General features: G+C 45.2%; 1 protein-coding gene and 1 long non-coding RNA gene across 2 annotated transcripts; one reads left to right on the forward strand and one right to left on the reverse strand.

The window, feature by feature from the left end:
* Positions 1-2,080: 2,080 nt before the first annotated feature.
* LOC148773493 (melanoma-associated antigen 10-like) lies at positions 2,081-2,866 on the forward strand. Its single transcript, XM_088833542.1, has one exon. It carries the CDS (start codon positions 2,081-2,083, stop codon positions 2,864-2,866), a length of 786 nt encoding a protein of 261 aa, XP_088689668.1.
* A 7,097-nt stretch (positions 2,867-9,963) lies between these two features.
* Positions 9,964-18,395, reverse strand: LOC148773494 (uncharacterized). Its single transcript, XR_016036925.1, has 4 exons — positions 18,323-18,395; positions 17,983-18,050; positions 14,138-14,304; positions 9,964-10,997 (listed from the first exon to the last, which is right to left on the reverse strand). It is a non-coding gene; the product is annotated as an uncharacterized LOC148773494 (long non-coding RNA).
* Between the last annotated feature and the right edge of the window lie 1,115 nt (positions 18,396-19,510).

Genomic DNA, 19,510 nt, shown 5'->3' on the forward strand with positions numbered 1-19,510 from the left:
AGTCCTCCCTCAGAGTCCTCACCTTGACTTTCAAAAGAAATAATATCTTTCCCACTGCCCATCTGAGGCCCTGACCCTTCTAACAGTTGAATAATGTCTCTGAGACACAGATGCCAAAGTCAGAACAGGCTGCCAAGTGCTCATCCCACCACCAGGGTGGCCCAGGGCTGACAGCAGGGTCAGGGATCTGTGGGGTTCCTTATATCCTTCCTCAGGGACCTCATCTTCAGCCCTGGCAGATCCGGGGATGCCCCTTGTGTTGACCAGAGGCGGGACCCTCACATCAAGTCTCAGGGAGCATAGAGGGTGGATGGGCACATGCTGCCTTTCCTGACATCTGGGTCTCAGAGAAACTGGGGACCTGGGAAAGGGAGTGTAACCTCAGGTGAACAGAGGGAAGAAGCCCAGCTCCTCCAGGGTTTCAATTTGAGGGACAACTGAGGGGACCCTGGACCCCAATCAGAGGAGACCTCAGAAAAGCCTGTAGCTGCTGTTGGTCCTTGGCGGCCCTGGGATAGGATGAGCCCAAAGTGCATGGTCGCACTTCCTGACATCCGGGTCTCTGGCTGGGGAACTCGCATATGGGGCGGGGCCTCAGGGGGGCCGATTCCAAGGTCTTGTGAGGTTGAAGACCCTGAGGACCCTGAAGAGCAGTTAGAGGACCCTGGACCCCTAATCAGAGGAGACCTCAGAGAAGCCTGTCTCTGTTGTCAGTCAAGGGCAACCGTGGGGGCAGGATGAGCGCCACAGGCATGTGCTGACTTCCTGACATCTGGGTCTTGAAGAGACTGGGGTCTTGGTATAAGGGGCGTGGCTTCAGTTGCGGAGGGGCGGGGCTTCAGTTGCGGAGAGGCGAGAATCCAGGTCCTGCACGGAGGCAAGGTGAGGTGCCTGAAGGAGGACTGGGGGGACCCTGAGTGAGGACTGACAGAACCCCACAGATCCCTATCCCCATCCCTGTAGTCGGCCCTGGGAGCCCTTGGGGTGAGAAAAGCACACTAGGCCTGTCTGACTTCCTCACATGTCGGTCTCAGAGGGACTGGAGGCCTTGTGAAAGCTGCGGGGGTCTCAAAATGGCGGGCGGGACAATCACAGGTCCTGCCTGGAGTCCAGGCTCCATGCGAGGAAGGACTGAGGCGGTTAGACCCCAATAGGGAGGGATCTTGGCCCTTGCAAGAGGGTCTTGGAGAGCCCAGAGTAGGGTGAGCAGGGTGAGCAGTTTCTTGACCTCTGGCTTAGAGACTTCTTTCGGGAGGTGAGGTTTTTATGGGAGGAGGCTTCAGGTTGGCAGAAGCTGGACTGAGCAGACCCCCGCCCCTGTGGTCAGTGCTGGGAGGCCAGGCAAGACGTGAGGAGGAGCTGAGGACCGAACTTCTCCCCAGCCTAGGACCCGCGCGAGGCCCTGGGCAGGTGCGGCTGCATGTGGGGCCCCTCAGCGCTTTCTGTTCAGGCTAGTGTCTTATTCTGAGTTTCCTTCTACTCCTCCAAAGGGGATGGTCCAGGCCATGCTAGGGGAAAGGTGAGCACTACAAGGGACACACCACACAACTGGGTGTACTCACAGAGTTCACCCCCTCCTACCAGCACAGTCACCTCCATTTCTCTCACAGGAGCTCCGGGAACCAGGAGGCGAAGGCAGAGGTCTGAAGCCTGTGTCCTGAGCTCAGAGAGCAGAGGAGGTCCAGGCAGTATCAGGAGTCAAGGTGAGGGGGTGCCCTGAAGTGAACCAGAGGCTCCCTATCCTAGAACAGAGGGGGGCCCCAGAAGGCCCCAATTCCTCCCACTTTGTTGGCCCCAGAAATCGCGAGCTATGCTGACCGCACCCTGAGGAGCCACCTTACTTCCTCCTTCGGGTAGCCAGGGGACTGGCCTCCCTGGAGGAGCGCTCCTGTGAGGTCTGAGAACACCCTCAGGGGGAGACCTGTAAGTGGCCTGTGTCATACCATCCAGGATGTGTTTCTTAGCTGAGGCCACTCACACCTCCTCTCTCCCGGAGGCCCTTGGTCTCCATCTGTACCTCTGCCTCACTTTCATGTTTCATGTTTTTTGTTCGACCTCAGGCATTGTGCTCGTGGTCGAGATGAGTGAGCTCAGCAAACCCGAGGAAGACCTTCAGGACCCAGGCGAGGCCCAGGGCCCCCTAGAGGCACAGCTCTTGGGGGCTGAGGCGGGGGAGGCTGCATCCCACTTGGCCTCCTCCCCACCAGCATCCTCCTCCGCTCCTGTGAAGGCCTTGCGCCAAGAAATTCTGAATGAGATGATGGTTGACCTGTTGAAGTTCCTGCTCCTCAAGTATCGAGCCAAGAAGCTGACCTCCCTGGCGGAAATGCTGTATAAGGTCTTCAGGGACAACCAGGAGCACTTCCCGGTTGTCTTCAGCCAAGCCTCAGAGTGCCTGCAGCTGGTCTGTGGGGTGGAGGTGAGGGAGGTGGACCCCACGGAGCACATCTACATCTTGGTCCCTGTCCTGGGCCTCACCTGCGATGAGATGCTGAGCGGTGGGCAGGGCCTGCCCAAGGCCGGCCTCCTGGTGCTGGTCCTCAGGGTGATCATGAGGAATGGAGACCCCGCCCCTGAAGAGGCGGTCTGGGGAGCACTCAGCAGGATGGGGGTGTATGTTGGGAGTGAGCACTGTGTCTTTGGGGAGCCCAGGGAGCTGCTGACCCAAGTGTGGGTGCAGGAGGGATACCTGGAGTACCGGCAGGTGCCTGACAGCCGCCCTGCTCGCTATGAGTTCCTGTGGGGTCCCCGGGCCTATGTGGAGACCAGCAAGTGGCAAGTCATGGCATTTGTGCTCAGGGTCAGACAAAGGGCTTTGAGGGCCTTCCCACTCCTGTCTGCAGAGGCTGCAAGGGAGGAGGAATAGGGGGCCTGAGCCAGAGCAGCAGCCAGGTTGATCCTTCCCTCTGTGATTGACGAGGGAGTAGTCAGCCTTCTCAGAAGTGAGGGCCCGGGCCAGTTTGCAGAACCAGTGTGTAGCATCTTTTGGTTGCTGTTCTCTATGATGACATGGGGATTCATCTCTCTTTTCTTTAGAAATTTTTCAAAGTTTGGTTTCAGAGAAGGCTAAAGAAACTTCAGTATCTTAGCTTTGTGAATGATATTGATCCCAGTGTATTTGTGGTTACCCAGTTCAAAAACAAGAGTTTTGCTGTTTTCTAAAAGAGATTGGGAAGTGTTCCACTTTGTTTTGTGGTCCTGAACAGAATACAATGGAATAGGAATTAGAACTGTTTTGAAAATGTGAACTTATGTAGGAATAGTACTGAATGGAGAAGAATTAGAAAATAAAAGCAATTGTAGTGAATTCATGCTTATGTCCTTCTTGTCTGTCATTTGCAATAACTAAATTATCTCAGTTTATTGAATTTTCCTGGGTTATTAAAGAAAGTAGCAGACAACCTGAGACCCCTGCTCACTGGCCCATTTATCCCAAAGACATGTACAGATTCTCTGCTCCGTGAAAGGCCATGTTAGCAGTGGGGACACTAGGAGAAGCAGGACACCCCCACACTCACAGCAATGGTCTAGGAGCCAGAGTCACATGAGGTTTGTCTTGGGGGTGAGGGGAAACTCTGAAACGGATCATTGCTGTGAGGTGTCCTTTTGCTTCTTGGATAAACCCCAGAGAGATCTCTTTCTGGGGCAGGAAGGAAGGGGTCCTGGCTCTTGTCCCATAGCTGTTGACCACAGGGATGAAATAGGTGTTTTCTACCCACCATCTGCTAGGAATCCTAGTGAAATGTGAATCTTGCTCTTTTATGTATGGCCCAGTATTCCCTGTGCTAGCCCTCCTGTCTCTGCCTTGGGAAGCTGATTACCAAGTACATTGAAATAACAGTTATTTGGTCATCTGGACTTTATTTTTTTCACTTGTGAGCATGGTCTAGATTTCATTTGGATGAAATGAGTGAAGAGAAGCTGCAAAAGTGGACAGGACCTGCTATGTGACTAGAATCCTGGGATCTTTGAGTGAGCTGTGCCCAGCTGGAGACACTGCTCTCCATCCCGAAACACACACAAACACCGAACTTGAATGATATATTCTCCGGGAGGAAAACACAGAACAGCAATTCTGAGTGGTTTTCTAGTCCATTTCCAATTGAGCTGCCAATTCTCTGAGGCATCTTGAAAACAAAACAATTTCCACAGGAGAGAGGGACAGAGTCTGAGATCCAAATAATTCATGAGAAATAAGTAGTAGCCAGTAAAGATGCAACATCCGCCAGCGTCCCCAGGTTCAGACAGGTTCAGAAGTGTGGAGGCAGCAGAGACACAGGTTAAGGCTGTGCCTGACATCAAAAGGCAGGAGCGACTTCTGGGCCTAAGGAGGTGGTGGGGTCACTGCGGTGGGGGGTGCAGATGGGTGCAGGGGGCTGAAGGGGCAGCTCTCCCTGCTGAGTGCCAAGAACGACGGGAACAGGACATGTGATTCTGGCCACGTATGTGTCAGCTCCCAGATAGTCAGTGGATACTTGGAAAAGGTGGAGAATTTCAAGACCCATGTGACCTGCTCAGACTAGCCTCCCCAAAACAAAGGAGATTTTTAACCACTGCTCTTTGTTGAGCATCTGCTAGGCAGTGTGGAATTGGAGAGATGTCAGGTGTTCAGCCACCTCTTGTCTTACTCTCTCCCTGCACACATAGCGACATGACCCTGCCAGGCCTCTAAACTTAGGAAGGGTCATATGATGACCCAGGGCCAGTGAATTTTGAGCAGAAGCATTTTTGTCAGGACCGTTTGTTTTGAAGGGACACAGGCGCCTGGTGGTTAATCCTCAAGCCACGACAACACACAGACACAGACCACTCCCGAGTGTGGTTCCTCTCCCAGAGACTAAAGTCCTGCATCTCTGACCTTTGAGAGAGGCTGCCCCACAGGGAGCTGGCTGCAGGAATTCCTCCCACCACACCCACAGTCACACCCCTGCTGCCCCCCCGCCCCCGAGCTGCACTGTCAGCCGCCTCGGGGCTGTGCTCAGTCTCCATCAGGAGGGCAGCAGCCAGCTGCCAAAGTTCCCTGTTGGGGTTGGGGGCATCCTCCTCGTGGGCCCCAGCCCCGAGGCCACCCACCCCTGCTTCCCACAGCACCCCCTCTCCCCTGGAACCTGGCCTTGGGATATGTCCTGTCTGCCCTGCTGGCCCCCACCCCCCACCGCCACCGAGAGTGGATTAGGCCCTGGTCCTGATGACCTCATGTGTGTATCTTTATCTGGAAGTCCCAGAGCAGCATCCCCTTCCACGGTGCTTCAGGTGGAGCCAGCAGGACTTGACACAGCCCCTGGGTGAGTCTCCTCATGGTGGGTCAGTAGTAATCATCACCATGGAAGTGCAGGGCACATCTCTAAGATCCTGAGGTGTATCAGACCATTCCCTGTGGAATCCCTGTGGAACGTGTTGGAGTAAACTCAGGGTCTTTTGAACGTGACTGTGAGGTCCCGGCTTTTGAGCCTGAATGTCAGAGGCAGAGGGGTGTCTGGTCAGCCACCAGCAGAGCCAGCTAGGACTTTGGTGTCCCTAGTCAGGCTGTTTGAGCAGAGGACGAGCTCTAGCAGATGCCTGGGAGGACGCTCACCCAGGCGCCAGAGGCCCCAGACTCCAATGAGGATTCAGAAAGGAGCCAGGCAGGAGAGGACTCTGGGGGATTGCAAAGAGGGTCGGCAGCCCCAGAGACATGGAAGCAGCAAGCCCCTGGAGATCCCATCTGACTTGCCTGGGACTGCCCAGGAGAGGGAGCGGGGAGTAGATGCCGCTGCAGGTGAGCTGCCGCCCCGGCCTCCATGAGGACATCTGTGCTCTGAGGCCAAGGCTGGGGCCACAGCCCCGGGGGCACTTGAGGATGGATACATGACAGCTGTCAAAACAGGTACTCCTCATGCACCTTATTGGATATGACTGTTAGGTGTGGTTGGGTTCTTGCTCTGGGTACATAAGAACCTCAGGCCTTTGGCTGCTAGAAGGCCCAAACTGCCCCCTGCCCCCACCGACTTCTCTGGAGGTCATTTCCAGGATCCAGCATCTTCTGCAGCCGCCTCTGTGTGAAAACACACCACCCTGTTTCCAAGATCATCTTGCCCAGGTCATCACCGATCGGACAGGCGCCTCCCCTGGCTTAAAGATTCGGTGAATGTTCTGCTCCTCTGAGAATTCCCTATGTTTCCTCATGGCTTCCCTGGCGTCTCAGTGTTAAACAATCTGCCTGCAATGAGGGAGACACAAATGCAATCCCTGGGTGGGAAGTTACTCTGGAGGAGGAAATGGCATCCCACTCCACTATTCTTGCCTGGGAAATCCCATGGACAGAGGAGCCCGAGGGCGTGAGTGGGCTACAGTCTGTGGGGTCACAAAGAGTCAGACATGACTGAGAGACTAAGCACATTCACACGAACGCACAGCTAAAGGTTTGCTCTGGACCCTTGTATCCTTGGCAAGACACTGGCCCATGCCTGGATCTTGACAGACTTCTTCTGTGGCAAATAACACCAGCAGGCGTCTTAAAGTGCTTTTTGAGCAAGTACAGGGTTCCAGGTCTACACCTGGCCTTGGGTGGTGGCTCTTGCCATATCCAGGCAAAACATCTATGAGGTTGGATCAGGGCAGTGTTTGTGAGGCTTGAGAAAAAAGTGGATCCCGAAAATGTTTCTCTGGTGGAAGAGGCCTGGTTAGTGTATTATATGGGATTGGTGGTTAAGGGAGAGGAAAAGCTGAAGGTAATTTAGGAAAGGTTGTTTCACACTTACAGGTTCTGTGTGCTTGTGTTTGGTTTCCTTTCTATTTCCTTTTTTAACGTACTCAGCATGTTTTGCCCCAAATTTCCTTGCCTTTTTTATTTTGAAAATAGACTTTATTTTCACTTTTTCCTCTATAATACTTTTAACCCTTGTAACTCTTTAAGATTTGGAAAAAAAAAATTGTGAAAATAGCAGAAATCCCTTATGCCCCAACCCAGTCTCCCCTATTCCTAATATCTTACAGTAATATGATATATTTATTACAATTAATGAGGAAGTATTGATGCATTATTTATTATCAACTAAACCCCATACTTTACTCAGATTTCTATAGGTTTTACCCATTCCCGGATCCTGGCAAGGAAACTACCCTAACATTTGGTTGTAATGTCTCCTTGGGTTCCTCTTAGCTTTAACATTTCTTTGTTTTGGATGATCTTGACAGTTTTGAGGAGTACTCGGTAGATGTTTTGTACCATGTCCCTTGGCTGGTATTTGTCTGATATTTTACTCATGACTAGTCTGGGATTCCAAGTTTGGGGGAGGAATTTTACAGATGAAAAATCCTATTCTCATCACAGTGTGTCAGGTGTATATATTATTAGCACAATTGACCACTGATGATGCTCTCATTAATCATGTGGCTGAGGTAGTGCTTGTCAGGTGTCTATGTGATAAAGTGATTGTTTTATGCCCCCCTTCTATCCTGTCCTCTTTGAAAGAAAGTCACGATGTGCAGTCCATGCTTCAGGGGTGGGGAGTTATGCTCCACTTTCTACAAGTGGGAGTGTCTGCATAAACTGGAATTTTTCTGTGTGGAACACTTGTCTATCCTTGTTTGTGTAATTAAGAAATTATTTATGTTTCTCAGTATGGAATCATGGTATCTTTATTACACTTTGGGTTAAAATCCAATACAACTTCATATATTTTTATTTTCAAATTGTTCTCCGATTGGCCACTGGGAGCTGTTCTATCAACTCCCTTTGTATATACCTTTGTCATACCCATGGAAATGTTGCTTCCTCTTTTGAAAGTTTTTTGAGCACTTCTTTTTTTTTTTTTTTAATTTTCACACTGCACAAGATGCTCCAGGCTCACTTTCCATATTTCCTGTCCCAATTCTGAATCATCAATTTTTCCATGGAACCCTTGTTCCTTTTGTTGTCGAATGATATTGACAAAACTAGATCTGTACACTAAGTGTGCTCATTGGTACTGAAGGGTCATTGATTCTGGGACCTCTTGGTGGTCAGAACAAAGAATTATATGTGTAACTTCCTATCCTGTGTTTATTTATATATCTAGAAATATTTAAGATGGTAATGATTTCATGGGTATGACTCCAAAAACACAGGCCAAAAAAAAAAAAGAAAAACATAGATAAATTGAACCTCGTCAAAATAAAAAAAAAAAGTCTATGCATCAAATAACACAATCAAGGAAGCTACCATATGATCCAGCAATTCCACTTCTGAGTGTATATTCAAAAGGAAATGAAAATAGGATATCGAAAAGATATCTTCACTCCTACATTTATTGCAGTATTGTTCACAATAGCCAAAATATGGATACAACCTAAGGGTCCACCAGTGGATGAATGGATAAAGAAGATGCGACATATTCAATACACAGCCATGTGAGAGAAGGAAATCCTGCCATTGGCAACAACTTGGAAGGAGCTTGAGGGCATTATGCTAAGTAAAATAAGTGAGACAGAAAAAGATAAATACTGTTTGTTATCATTTACATGTGGAATCTAAAAAGACTCTGCACTTCCAATGCAGGGAGCATGGATTTGATCCCTGGTTAGGGAACTAAGATCCCACACTGTTGTGCTATTATTGTATTATCTGACTACTTGGTCATCTAGGCGAATCCATTCAAGGGAAGTACACAACAGAGTGAGGAAACTAAATACCCCCCACTCTGTGTGAGAGGACCAGAAGGAGAGTCCCCTGGTAGCCAGAGTGACGGCAGATAGTGGGGAAGAGCAAAGATGAGTAAGGGATCCCAGCAAGTTGTAGGAACTCCTGAGTTCAACCTGAGCTGTACATGCAGGAATCTCACCAGAGACAGAATATCAAAAGCATGGAGAACTGAACCATTTCCCAAGGGGCAGGCTGGGCCCTGCGTGATTCACAAATACTGTGGATCTAAATATCACTGCATCCATCAACCACAGCAAAACGTTTGCACATTTATTTCAAGCACATGTGAAACATTCAACAAGATAGAATCCTATATCCTCAAAACAAATTTAAAAAATCTAAATGATGCTGAGTATGCTCTCTGACAAGAAAAGAATCAAACTAGAAATCAAACAGTATGGAAGGAGAAGAAAAATCTCAAAACACTTGGAAATTAAACAACCGTCCACAGGTAAAAGAGAGACTCTCAAGGAAGTAGATACTGCACTGGAAAGAATTAAAATGAAAGGGCATAGTCTTGGAATTTATGGGATGCATCTAAATCAGTGTTAAGAGGGAAAATTATAGCAGTTAATGTTTACATTAAGAAAGAAGAAAGATGTCAATCAATAATCTATGCTTCCACATTAACTTAGAAAAAGAAGGAAAACTATACCCAAAGCAATCTGCAAACAAGCAAACCAAAAACAAGAGAAAAAAATTGAAATCAAAAATAAAGAAAAAAAAATCATGGGAAAAAAACTGGTTCATTGAAAAGATCAAAAAAATTGATAAAACCCTAGCCAGATAGACAAAATCAAAAATAGAAAAGACAAATGACTAATATCAGAAATGAAATACTGACTACCACTACAATTCGACAAGCCCTACACTAAAGATGTTGGAAGGATAAAAAGGAAACACTAAGAACAAATCTATGCACTGTGTGTAAATTCAAGAACTTAAGTGGAATTTTAAAATTACTCAAAATCCAGAAACTACCCAACTCACCCCTGATGAAATGTATAAGCTTTATAGTACTACAACTATAAGAGAATGGATATCACATTTTCAAATTTTCTAAAAGGAACATCTTTAGAACCTCAGAAATATCAAAAAGCTCAAGCAGAAATTGTTAGAACCAACGTTATCAGAACTCTGAAAAATTGTCAAAAGTTAGCAGCAACTAAGCTACCAAGACTGTGAGCTCCAGTGGGTCAGGATTACTGGTCATGCTCTGTGTCCTGGTGTCCACACTGGGCCTTGGCACTCAGTGGGAGATCAGAAAGTGTTCGCTAAATAATGTCTTACGGCTCCTGCAGTCTGGTTGGATCAACTTTATTTGGCCTCCAATACATTTACCTGGAGAAGGCGATGGCACCCCACTCCAGTACTCTTGCCTGGAGAATCCCAGGGACGAGGGAGCCTGGTGGGCTTCCGTCTATGGGGTCGCACAGAGTCGGACCTGACTAAAGCAACTTAGCAGCAGCAGCAATACATTTAACAGGTCAACACGACTATAAACACAAACAGGAGCAGTGACACAAGTATATCTCTGCAAACATCTGTAGGAGAGGTGCCTGACACTTACATAGCCAACAGAGACAAAACTATTTTAGCCCATGGGTAGCTTTAAAAAAATCCCATTTTTTTTTTCATGAAAATCTGATCACTGCTGTGAAAGAACAAAATGATGGCAAGAAAGAGCTTCTCATAGAATGACAAACTGAGCCCTTGTCCTCCAAGTGCTGGGAGAACCAAAGTGTCATTTAGGAGGAAATGACCAACCAGGCACAATAGGAAGGCTATTTAGGTTTGGAGGAGTACAATATTCTGATGACTTCCAGAGGTATAAAACCCAGTCCTTTCCTAAAATATCCTCTGGCACATTCAAGACACAGAGACCTTTGACTCTTCTAACAGGATAAACATTCTGGCCCTTCCCTGATAGTGTATATGTTAAATGTCAGTACACAAGAAACAAGTGCCCACATAGTCCGAATTCCAGGCCTGGCCTTCCTGTCACTATTACACAAAAGTGAGTGTATGAAACGAGCATTTAGTAATTCTGTTTCACTTTTGCTTAGGTCAAAAGGACCTGAGACTGTGTTTGGTTAGCAAATCCAACCTTCTAGCAACAGAGAGGTCAAGACAGTAAGGTGATAGATACCTAAGCACAAAAATAGGCCTAAGACCAAAATGCAGATGCAAATGCAATAGTGCACATGACCATAGGTTAGAGAGTCCTTAAGACACAATGTGGATGCTCAGTTGGTGTTTTCAGCTGTTCATCAAGACTTCATGCTTTCCTGGGTTTGGGGCCATGATGTTGAGCAGTCACTGGATGGAGTTTGATCTGAAGGAATAAAGAGAATACCGGTGAACTGAAAGTGTGTCTTACTGAAACAACTTGATCTCAAAATGAGCAAAGGATTGTTCTTAGATGGGAGTTTAAATGGTGCCCTTCTTTTGAGGTGTTCATAAGTACATTGCAAACTGAGAACATTTAAGCCTTTCTCATGCCCAGTGAGGAGAGTACATAAGAAAACAGATCCAAATCCCACTCCCAAAAGGAACTGAGGAGGATGAGAGAGCCCAGGTGTGATCATGTCACTCTGCTGCTTAATTCTCTGCTGCTGCTGCTTCTAAGTCGCTTCAGTTATGTCTGACTCTGTGTGACCCCATAGACGGCAGCCCACTAGGCTCCTCTGTCCCTGGGATTCTCCAGGCAAGAATACTGGAGTGGGTTGCCATTGCCTTCTCCGAGCTTATTCTCTACCACCCATAAAATAAAAGCTTCCCAGGTGGCGCCAGTGGAAATGAACCTGCCTGCCAATGCTAGAGACATAAGAGATGCGGGTTTGATCCCTGGGTTGGGAAGACCTGGAGAAGGAAATGGCAACCCACTCCAGCATTCTTGCCTGGAGAATCCCATGGACAGAGGAGCCTGAAGGACTACAGTCCATAGGGTCACAAAGAGTCTGGCACGACTGAAGTGACTTAGCATGTAAAATAAGGTCCAAACCCCTTCCTCTGATATTCAGGGTCCTTCTAATTTGGACACAAACCCCCATATATTCTCTATTTATACCATGATCCCGTTTATTGTTTCCCATGTTGGAAGACTTCTGTTTCACTGCAGGAAATAGGGCTGAATACTTTTTGTTGGGTTGTAATCTGTGTGACAATTTAGCCACAGTTAGCAGTGATTTCTGGCTGGTTATTTAGGAAATGTTCCAAGTGCTATCTTCCTCTCTTCCTTATTTCTGCATCTGGGCTCAAGAGAGGAGAAAACCTGACAAACACTGCTTCAGCTACTTAAGTGAGCAAGGTAAATATCAATGGTGATAGATCATGTGGATAGTATGTACCCTTGATATGATGTGATAAGAATGGCACTTTGTCTATCTGGTCTTCCTCCCCAAAACTCATCACCCCAGTTTAATACTGTGGACTAACATTTCTTTTTACGATGACTGGATGTTGATTTTTATTAGATACTTTTCTGTATCGATGTAGGTCTGATTTTTCTCACTCAATCTGTTATTGTAATAAGGCAACCCTGGGCTTATGTATTCCCAGATCCATCCCTCATTCCTCCTTGCTCTGTTCTAGATTATACAGGGGCCGAGTCTGGCAGCCTGCAATCAAACTAGCCAACAGTTGGCTGCCATTTTGGTTCAGCTAAACAGAAACACCAGCAGGAGATTAGACAGAGAAGTCAAAGATTTTTCTTCTTCCTCTGCTTCAGGTGGCTTGTCCTTCAGTGGTTCCAAATTCTTCATGGCTCCAGCCATTCAACCACGAGACTGACCCATCCTGGCTCTGGATCCTGTTGAATCCAACACCCAAGTTCCAGCAACACTATCTCCTTTCTTTGTCCTTCCATCCTAGAGGTGAGTGATTTCCTCCTGTTGCTAGTAATTGGGTTTCCCAGTTCTCTCCTGCTTGGCTTCCTACCACTTTTGTAACCAACCCCTTGCATTAAGTTCCCTCCATGGTAAATATTTATGGTGTTTCTATTTTCCTGGACAATCCTTGACTGTTACATGCAGGCAATTATAATGACTGATCTTCTAGTGTTAAACTCCTCTGCATTCCTGGCATAAACCCAGCTCTGTCACCAGAAGTTAAATATGTTTGTCTCTTCTGTAATTAATAATAATAATAAAACAAAATGCCCTGGGCTGTGAAACTTTCCCCAAATAATGTATCTTTCATCATCATCTTCACAGTCTTCTCAAAAATAATTTTTACATTTGCTAGTTTAGGGGCATATATTGAAAAATTCCAACAGCATAAGTGATAAAGTGATTTAGTCAACTTGTAAAAAATAATTCAAACAATATACGTGGAGTTAAATAGCATGGCTTGTGCAACAGAAGCAAAATGGTGCTCAAAGGGAAATATATAGCCTTAAATAGATGTATTAGAAAACAAGAGCGATTTAAATCATCCAAGAAATTCAAGAAGCTAGGTAATGAACATCATATGAAACCCTAAATAAGAGAAGGTAGGGAATAATGAAGATAAGTATAGAAATAGCACATGTACACCCACGGCTGATTCATGTCCATGTATGGCAAAAACAACTACAATATTGTAAAGTAATTAGCCTCCAATTAAAATAAATAAATTAATTTAAAAATAGAAATAAAATGCAATACACACACAAAAAAGAAAGCAGTAAGGCCAAAAACAAATGCCAATTACTTGAAAATATTAATGGAACAGACTGTTTAAAAAATATGACCAGATACTAAAGAAAAAAATAACATGTAAACAATATAAGTTAAGACTATATAAACTATAGATGCAGAAGATATTTAAATGATGTAAAAGCACAGCAAATATGATTATATGATTCCCTCAAGATAAGCAAATGGTGGACAAGGAAAAGTTTCTACATGTGAAAGTATTTCAGGTAATAAACTAAAATTGAATGAGAGAATTTGCAAATTACCCCTTTGCAACCCCCAATAGGTAAAAGAAGGTGAGGATCATCAATGACTGCCAACACAGCACAAAGGACAAGAAACACTATGTTCTTCTTAATGGAATTACATGGCATCACCTAGGTAGCAGTCTTGTAAATAAACAAGTTAATCAAGCTTCTAACTGTAACTACCAATTTAAAGAACTGTTCAGGGGCCAAACATGTTAAATGACATCAAACTGTTTCATTCAACACAATCTATATAATGGAAAACTTGAAAAATACAAAGATGATGCAGGGGAAACCTATTGATTAAAAAAGACTCAAGGAACATTAAAAACATCACCAAATATAGACGGTATTTGTGATCCAAACAAACTAAAAAAAAAATTAATGCATAAGGTAAATGTGAAAAATTACTAGATGTTTGCTCTTGTTAAAACATTTAAATTTTTAGGAATGATCATTGTTTGGGGTTTATGTTTTATAAAACATTCCTTGTCTTTTAGAAATGCATGCTGACATACTTAGAGATGAAACACCCTGATGTCTTGGATTACCTTCACATTAGTCCGTTGGCAGAGATGTGGGGAAGGTGAGTGTACACTGGAAGCAGATCGACAATGTACAGCAGATGATTGATGCTGGCTGATGCTGCTGATTGATGTCTGCCAAGTATATTGGGTCCCTTATACCATTCTCTACTGCTGTATGTGTTTTACGGTATCTGTTATAATAATAAAGTTTTATTATAAATATCATGCAATTAAATTTGAAATTCTGGGTGAAATGAACAATTTGTTTTTTAAGATAAAATCAGTCCATAAAGAAACAGGAAACTTTCAACAATGCAAACTTTACTTGTAGTTGAGAGGGTAACAAGCAGGAAGGCCAGGGATCTCCAAACGGAGGAAATAGCCTGCAAGTGTCAGACATTTTTATCTCTCTTAAACAGCAGGAGGAAACAAACCAGTGATATTTTTTTTCTTCTCTACACAAATTTAAAAGGAAGTTTCTCTTAAAATACTGTGTTGCAATATTGACATCTGGTTTCACCTGAAGTTAAAAATTCTCAAACCTTGAGTTAACCAATGCATTTTTCTTATGGAAATGTTGGTCTTCAGTTCAGTCACTCAATTGTGTCTGACTCATTGCAAACCCATGAATCACAACACACCAGGCCTCCTGGTCCATCACCAACTCCCGGAGTTCACTCAAACTCATGTCCATCGAGTCGGTGACGCCATCCAGCCATCTCATCCTCTGTCATCCCCTTCTCCTCCTGCCCCCAATCCCTCCCAGCATCAGAGTCTTTTCCAGTGAGTCAACACTTCGCATGAGGTGGCCAAAGTATTGGAGCTTCAGCTTTAGCATCAGTCCTTCCAATGAACACCCAGGACTGATCTCCTTTAGAATGGACTGGTTGGATCCCCTTGCAGCCCAAGGGACTCTCAAGAGTCTTCTCCAACACCACAGTTCAAAAGCATCAATTCTTCGGTGATCAGCTTTCTTCACAGTCCAACTCTCACATCCATACATGACCACTGGAAAAACCATGGCCTTGACTAGACGGACCTTGGTTGGCAAAGTAATGTCTCTGCTTTCTAATACGCTATCTAGGTTGGTCATAACTTTCCTTTCAAGGACTAAGCGTCTTTTAATTTCATGGCTGCAATCAGCATCTGCAGTGACTTTGGAGCCCCAAAATATAGTCTGACACTGTTTCCACTGTTTCCCCATCTATTTGCCATGAAGTGATGGGACCAGATGCCATGATCTTAGTTTTCTGAATGGTGAGCTTCAAGCCAACTTTTTCACTCTCCTCTTTCACTTTCATCAAGAGGCTTTTTAGTTCCTCTTCACTTTCTGCCATAAGGGTGGTGTCATCTGCATATCTGAGGTTATTGATATTTCTCCTGGCAATCTTGATTCCAGCGTGTGCTTCTTCCAGCCCAGCATTCCTCATGATGTACTCTGCATATAAGTTAAATAAGCAGGGTGACAATATACAGCCTTGACGTACTCCTTTTCCTATTTGGAACCAGTCCATTGTTCCATGTCCAGTCCTAAGTGTTGCTTCCTGACCTGCATACAGGTTTCTCAAGAGGCAGGTCAGGTGGTCTGGTATTCCCATCTCTTTCAGAATTTTCCACAGCTTGTTGTGATCCACAGTCAAAGGCTTTGGCATAGTCAATGAAGCAGAAATAGATGTTTTTCTGGAACTCTCTTGCTTTTTTGATGATCCAATGAATGCTGGCAATTTGATCTCTGGTTCCTCTGCCTTTTCTAAAGCCAGCTTGAACATCTGGAAGTTCACGGTTCACGTACTGCTGAAGCCTGGTTTGGAGAATTTTGAGCATGACTTTACTAGTGTGTGAGATGAGTGCAATTGTGTGGTAGTTTGAGCATTCTTTGGCATTGCCTTTCTTTGGGATTGGAATGAAGACTGACCTCTTCCAGTCCTGTGGCCACTGCTGAGTTTTCCAAGTTTGCTGGCATATTGAGTGCAGCACTTTCACAGCAGCATCTTTTAGGATTTGAAATAGCTCAACTGGAATTCCAGTACCTCCACTAGTTTTGTTCGTAGTGATGCTTTCTAAGGCCACTTGACTTCACATTCCAAGATGTCTGGCTCTAGGTGAGTGATCACACCATCGTGATTATCTTGGTCGTGAAGATCTTTTTTGTACAGTTCTTCTGTGTATTCTTGCCACCTCTTCTTAATATCTTCTGCTTCCGTTAGGTCCATACCATTTCTGTCCTTTATCGAGCCCATCTTTGCATGAAATGTTCCCTTGGTATGTCTAATTTTCTTGAAGAGATCTCTTCAATGTTGGTCTGAAGCTATGTTAATGTACTACGCATTTACCCCAAACTCTGTCTTCAAGTCGGTTCCACCGAATGGCTCAGAAACTACTTGACAAACCAGTATGTTATACTCAGATATTGTTCCCCAAATCTATGTAAACGAAATTATTTGTATGGTAATCTGCCCTTCTATAAGATTCAAGTTAATCATTTTATGGCCTGGGATGAATTGTCTGGTGTCAAGATTATCCCAAAATGCATCTTATGGGTGAGGGGCCTGGTGCCATTCTGAGTTTTAAGACATTCTTTTATTTCATTAACACACTGCTAGTGACTATATAACATCCAGTGGAAGACTAGCAGCGGGGTACTCTTTCTGCCTCCTTCTGACGTCTATGTCAGAAGCTTTCTCTATCTCCTTTACACCTTAATAAAACTTTATCACACAAAAACTCTGAGTGATCAAGCCTCGTCTCTGGCCCCGGATTGAACTCTTCTCCTGTGGAGGCCAAGAACCCCGGCATATTTTCTTTCAACAACAACCGTTCATGGTCAACACCCAAGCTACCTTCAAATGTTCCAAGACAGGCAGTTTGGGTGGCCAATTCTACCAATGGTCAGGGAAAAGTAATCTCCATCTTATGTAAACTCTTCTAAAGCACATACAAGAAAACTGGGAAATTATTTAACTTATTTTCCCAGACTAGCTCTCCTTGACTGTAAAACCAGATGAGTACTCCCACTCCTACCACGCAAAGAACACTTGAGCAAAGTTCACCCATAGAGTAGCAAATATCCTAAGCAAACTAATAACATATTCAATATAGCAGTGAATTACATGAACAGACAGGTTATGGCTAAAGAATGAATAGATGATTCAAACTAGAAAATAGCTCAAGTATAATTCTCCACAATAACAAATGAGGGGAAAACATTGAAGCATGTCAATGGATGTGGAAATAGCCTCTGAAATCAATTCAACATGAGTATGACTTTTAACAAATTGAGATTAGAAAGGAACTTCCATTTCCTAATATCTACAGCGAAAATACTTATATGTGAAATGTTCGATGCATTCCCATTAAAGACAGGAACAAGACAAAGATGGATGATCGCCCTTGGACAATGCAAAAATTCACTGGAACACAGAGTTAGAACTATACACATCAAAGGAAATAAGAAGTATGAATATTGAAAAAGATAATATTTTGTGACAATATGGTCATCCACATAGGGAATTCAAAGAAATTGATACGTGGAATACTCAAATTAATAAGAGATGAGAAAAAACCTTGTATGGAAGATTACTACAGTAAAACCAAGTGCCTTGCCACATACACAAAGCACTAACTATTTAGAAGATGTAATTAAAAAATGCCCCATTTGTAGCACAAATCCGAAAATCACCTAAGAAAGCTAACAAAATATATAAAATCTTAATAGAGGCTACAACACAAAATGTAGATAGATATGGAAAAAAAAGTCTCAAATAGTCTCAAATAAAAAGTCTCCAGCAGTATACTGTATTCATTAATGGGGGAAAACTGTTGTAAGGATTTCAACTCTACTTAAATTATTTATAGATTTAGTGCTTTACCTGTAGCTCTCAAGATGGTGTCGAAGTGTAGGCTGCTGTCTTCTGTTCCCGAAATCTACCCTGGCAAACTAAAGAAGAGAAAATGAAGCAAATGAGAAGAACAATACCGACCACAAAAGCTAAACAACAAAACATAAGAAGCCTCTGCAGGAGACCGAATTCTGTGTTGAACAAGATAATAAAATAAAATGCAGGAGGAGAGAGTGGGGGCGTTTCTGGCGGTAACAGTGCAAGAGATTCCTGCCCCTCCATCACAGGGCCAACAGCCTCCAGACACTTTGAGCTCTGTTCTATCCCTCAGGTGCATCCTGCAGCACAACACGCAGGGCTCCTCACGCACACTCGCCTCCCAGATGAAGAACTGAGGTCCCAGAGCTTAGGCATCTTCTCAGGACCACGTGCTAGTGAGGGCTGGAGTGGGCTCAGAGCCCTGGTCTCAATTCCTCTGGAGCCCCCGCACTTCCCGCCCACCCCAGGCCACGGCCCAACCTTCTGACTTCTCACACCTTCCTCTTCTCAGTGCTACATGATGCCGCTGAGGTGACAAAAAGCATGCCCGCAGAAGGGGACGAGGAGAATCAGAAGCACTGTGGGCCTGCTGTGGGGTTTTCTGAGAACTGACTCTGCTGGGGGCCATCATCTCTGTTCAGTCCCAGCGCCTCCTGAGTGAGGGCGGTGCCCTGTCCCTGCTGCTTCCATGGGGCCTCCTGCCCAACTGAACCTGCCAAGCTGACCAGCTCCTCGCTGCTGCCCCTTCTGAAGGCTGCACAGGAGGATCTCCTGTCCTTCCCTACACAGAGCTTTCCGACTCCCTGCAGAAGTCCTCTGGCTGTCCCAGCCCTCATTCCAGAACCCCTCCAACACTTACAGTCCCTTTGCTTGGATAGTAACCTTTAGACACCTGGTAGTCCTTTAGTCCTTCTGGACAACTTCAACACATTCTCCAAATATTTTCCCATTGGATTTGTGAGTACTCTGACTTGCCACATAATCAACTGGTTCTTTGGATATAAACCTGAAGCTAAAGAGAAGGATTTTTAAAATCCCCTGACATTAGCAGCTGGATTTTAATGGGGTGTCTTCTTTGAAACTGGCCACTGAACACATGCCCAGATAAATGAGCTTACTAGGTGGTCAAAACCCAAAGCCTCCATCCTACGTGGTAGATGAGGAAGGGCCACAGAAGTAGAGCCAAGGTTTTCAAGGCTGAACTCTTGAAAACTGTGGGATCCTCCTCTGAGGTGAAGAAATAGTTCCTTGGTAGCTCAGATTTTAAAGTAAAAAGAATTATCCATCTTTCCTTGGCCTCTTGTCTAGTACCTGACCCACAGGAAGGTCATGGCTGTCAGTGTGCCTAACGGTACCTGGGCAGGTGCTTAGGCAGGTCCAGCTGTGTGGAGGCAGCTGAAACTCCCAGGAGAAGATAGCCTTGCATCAAAATGGAAGAGACCATTCTCAGTCGACTGACGTTGCAGTCAGTATTACAGTCAGGATCGCAAAGGGAAGTACAGAAACGTGCTATGTGGTG

This window comes from Moschus berezovskii, chromosome X (genome assembly GCF_049115385.1).
Source record: "Moschus berezovskii isolate FMDL1 chromosome X, NW_MosBer_1.0, whole genome shotgun sequence".
Lineage (NCBI taxonomy): Eukaryota > Metazoa > Chordata > Mammalia > Artiodactyla > Moschidae > Moschus > Moschus berezovskii.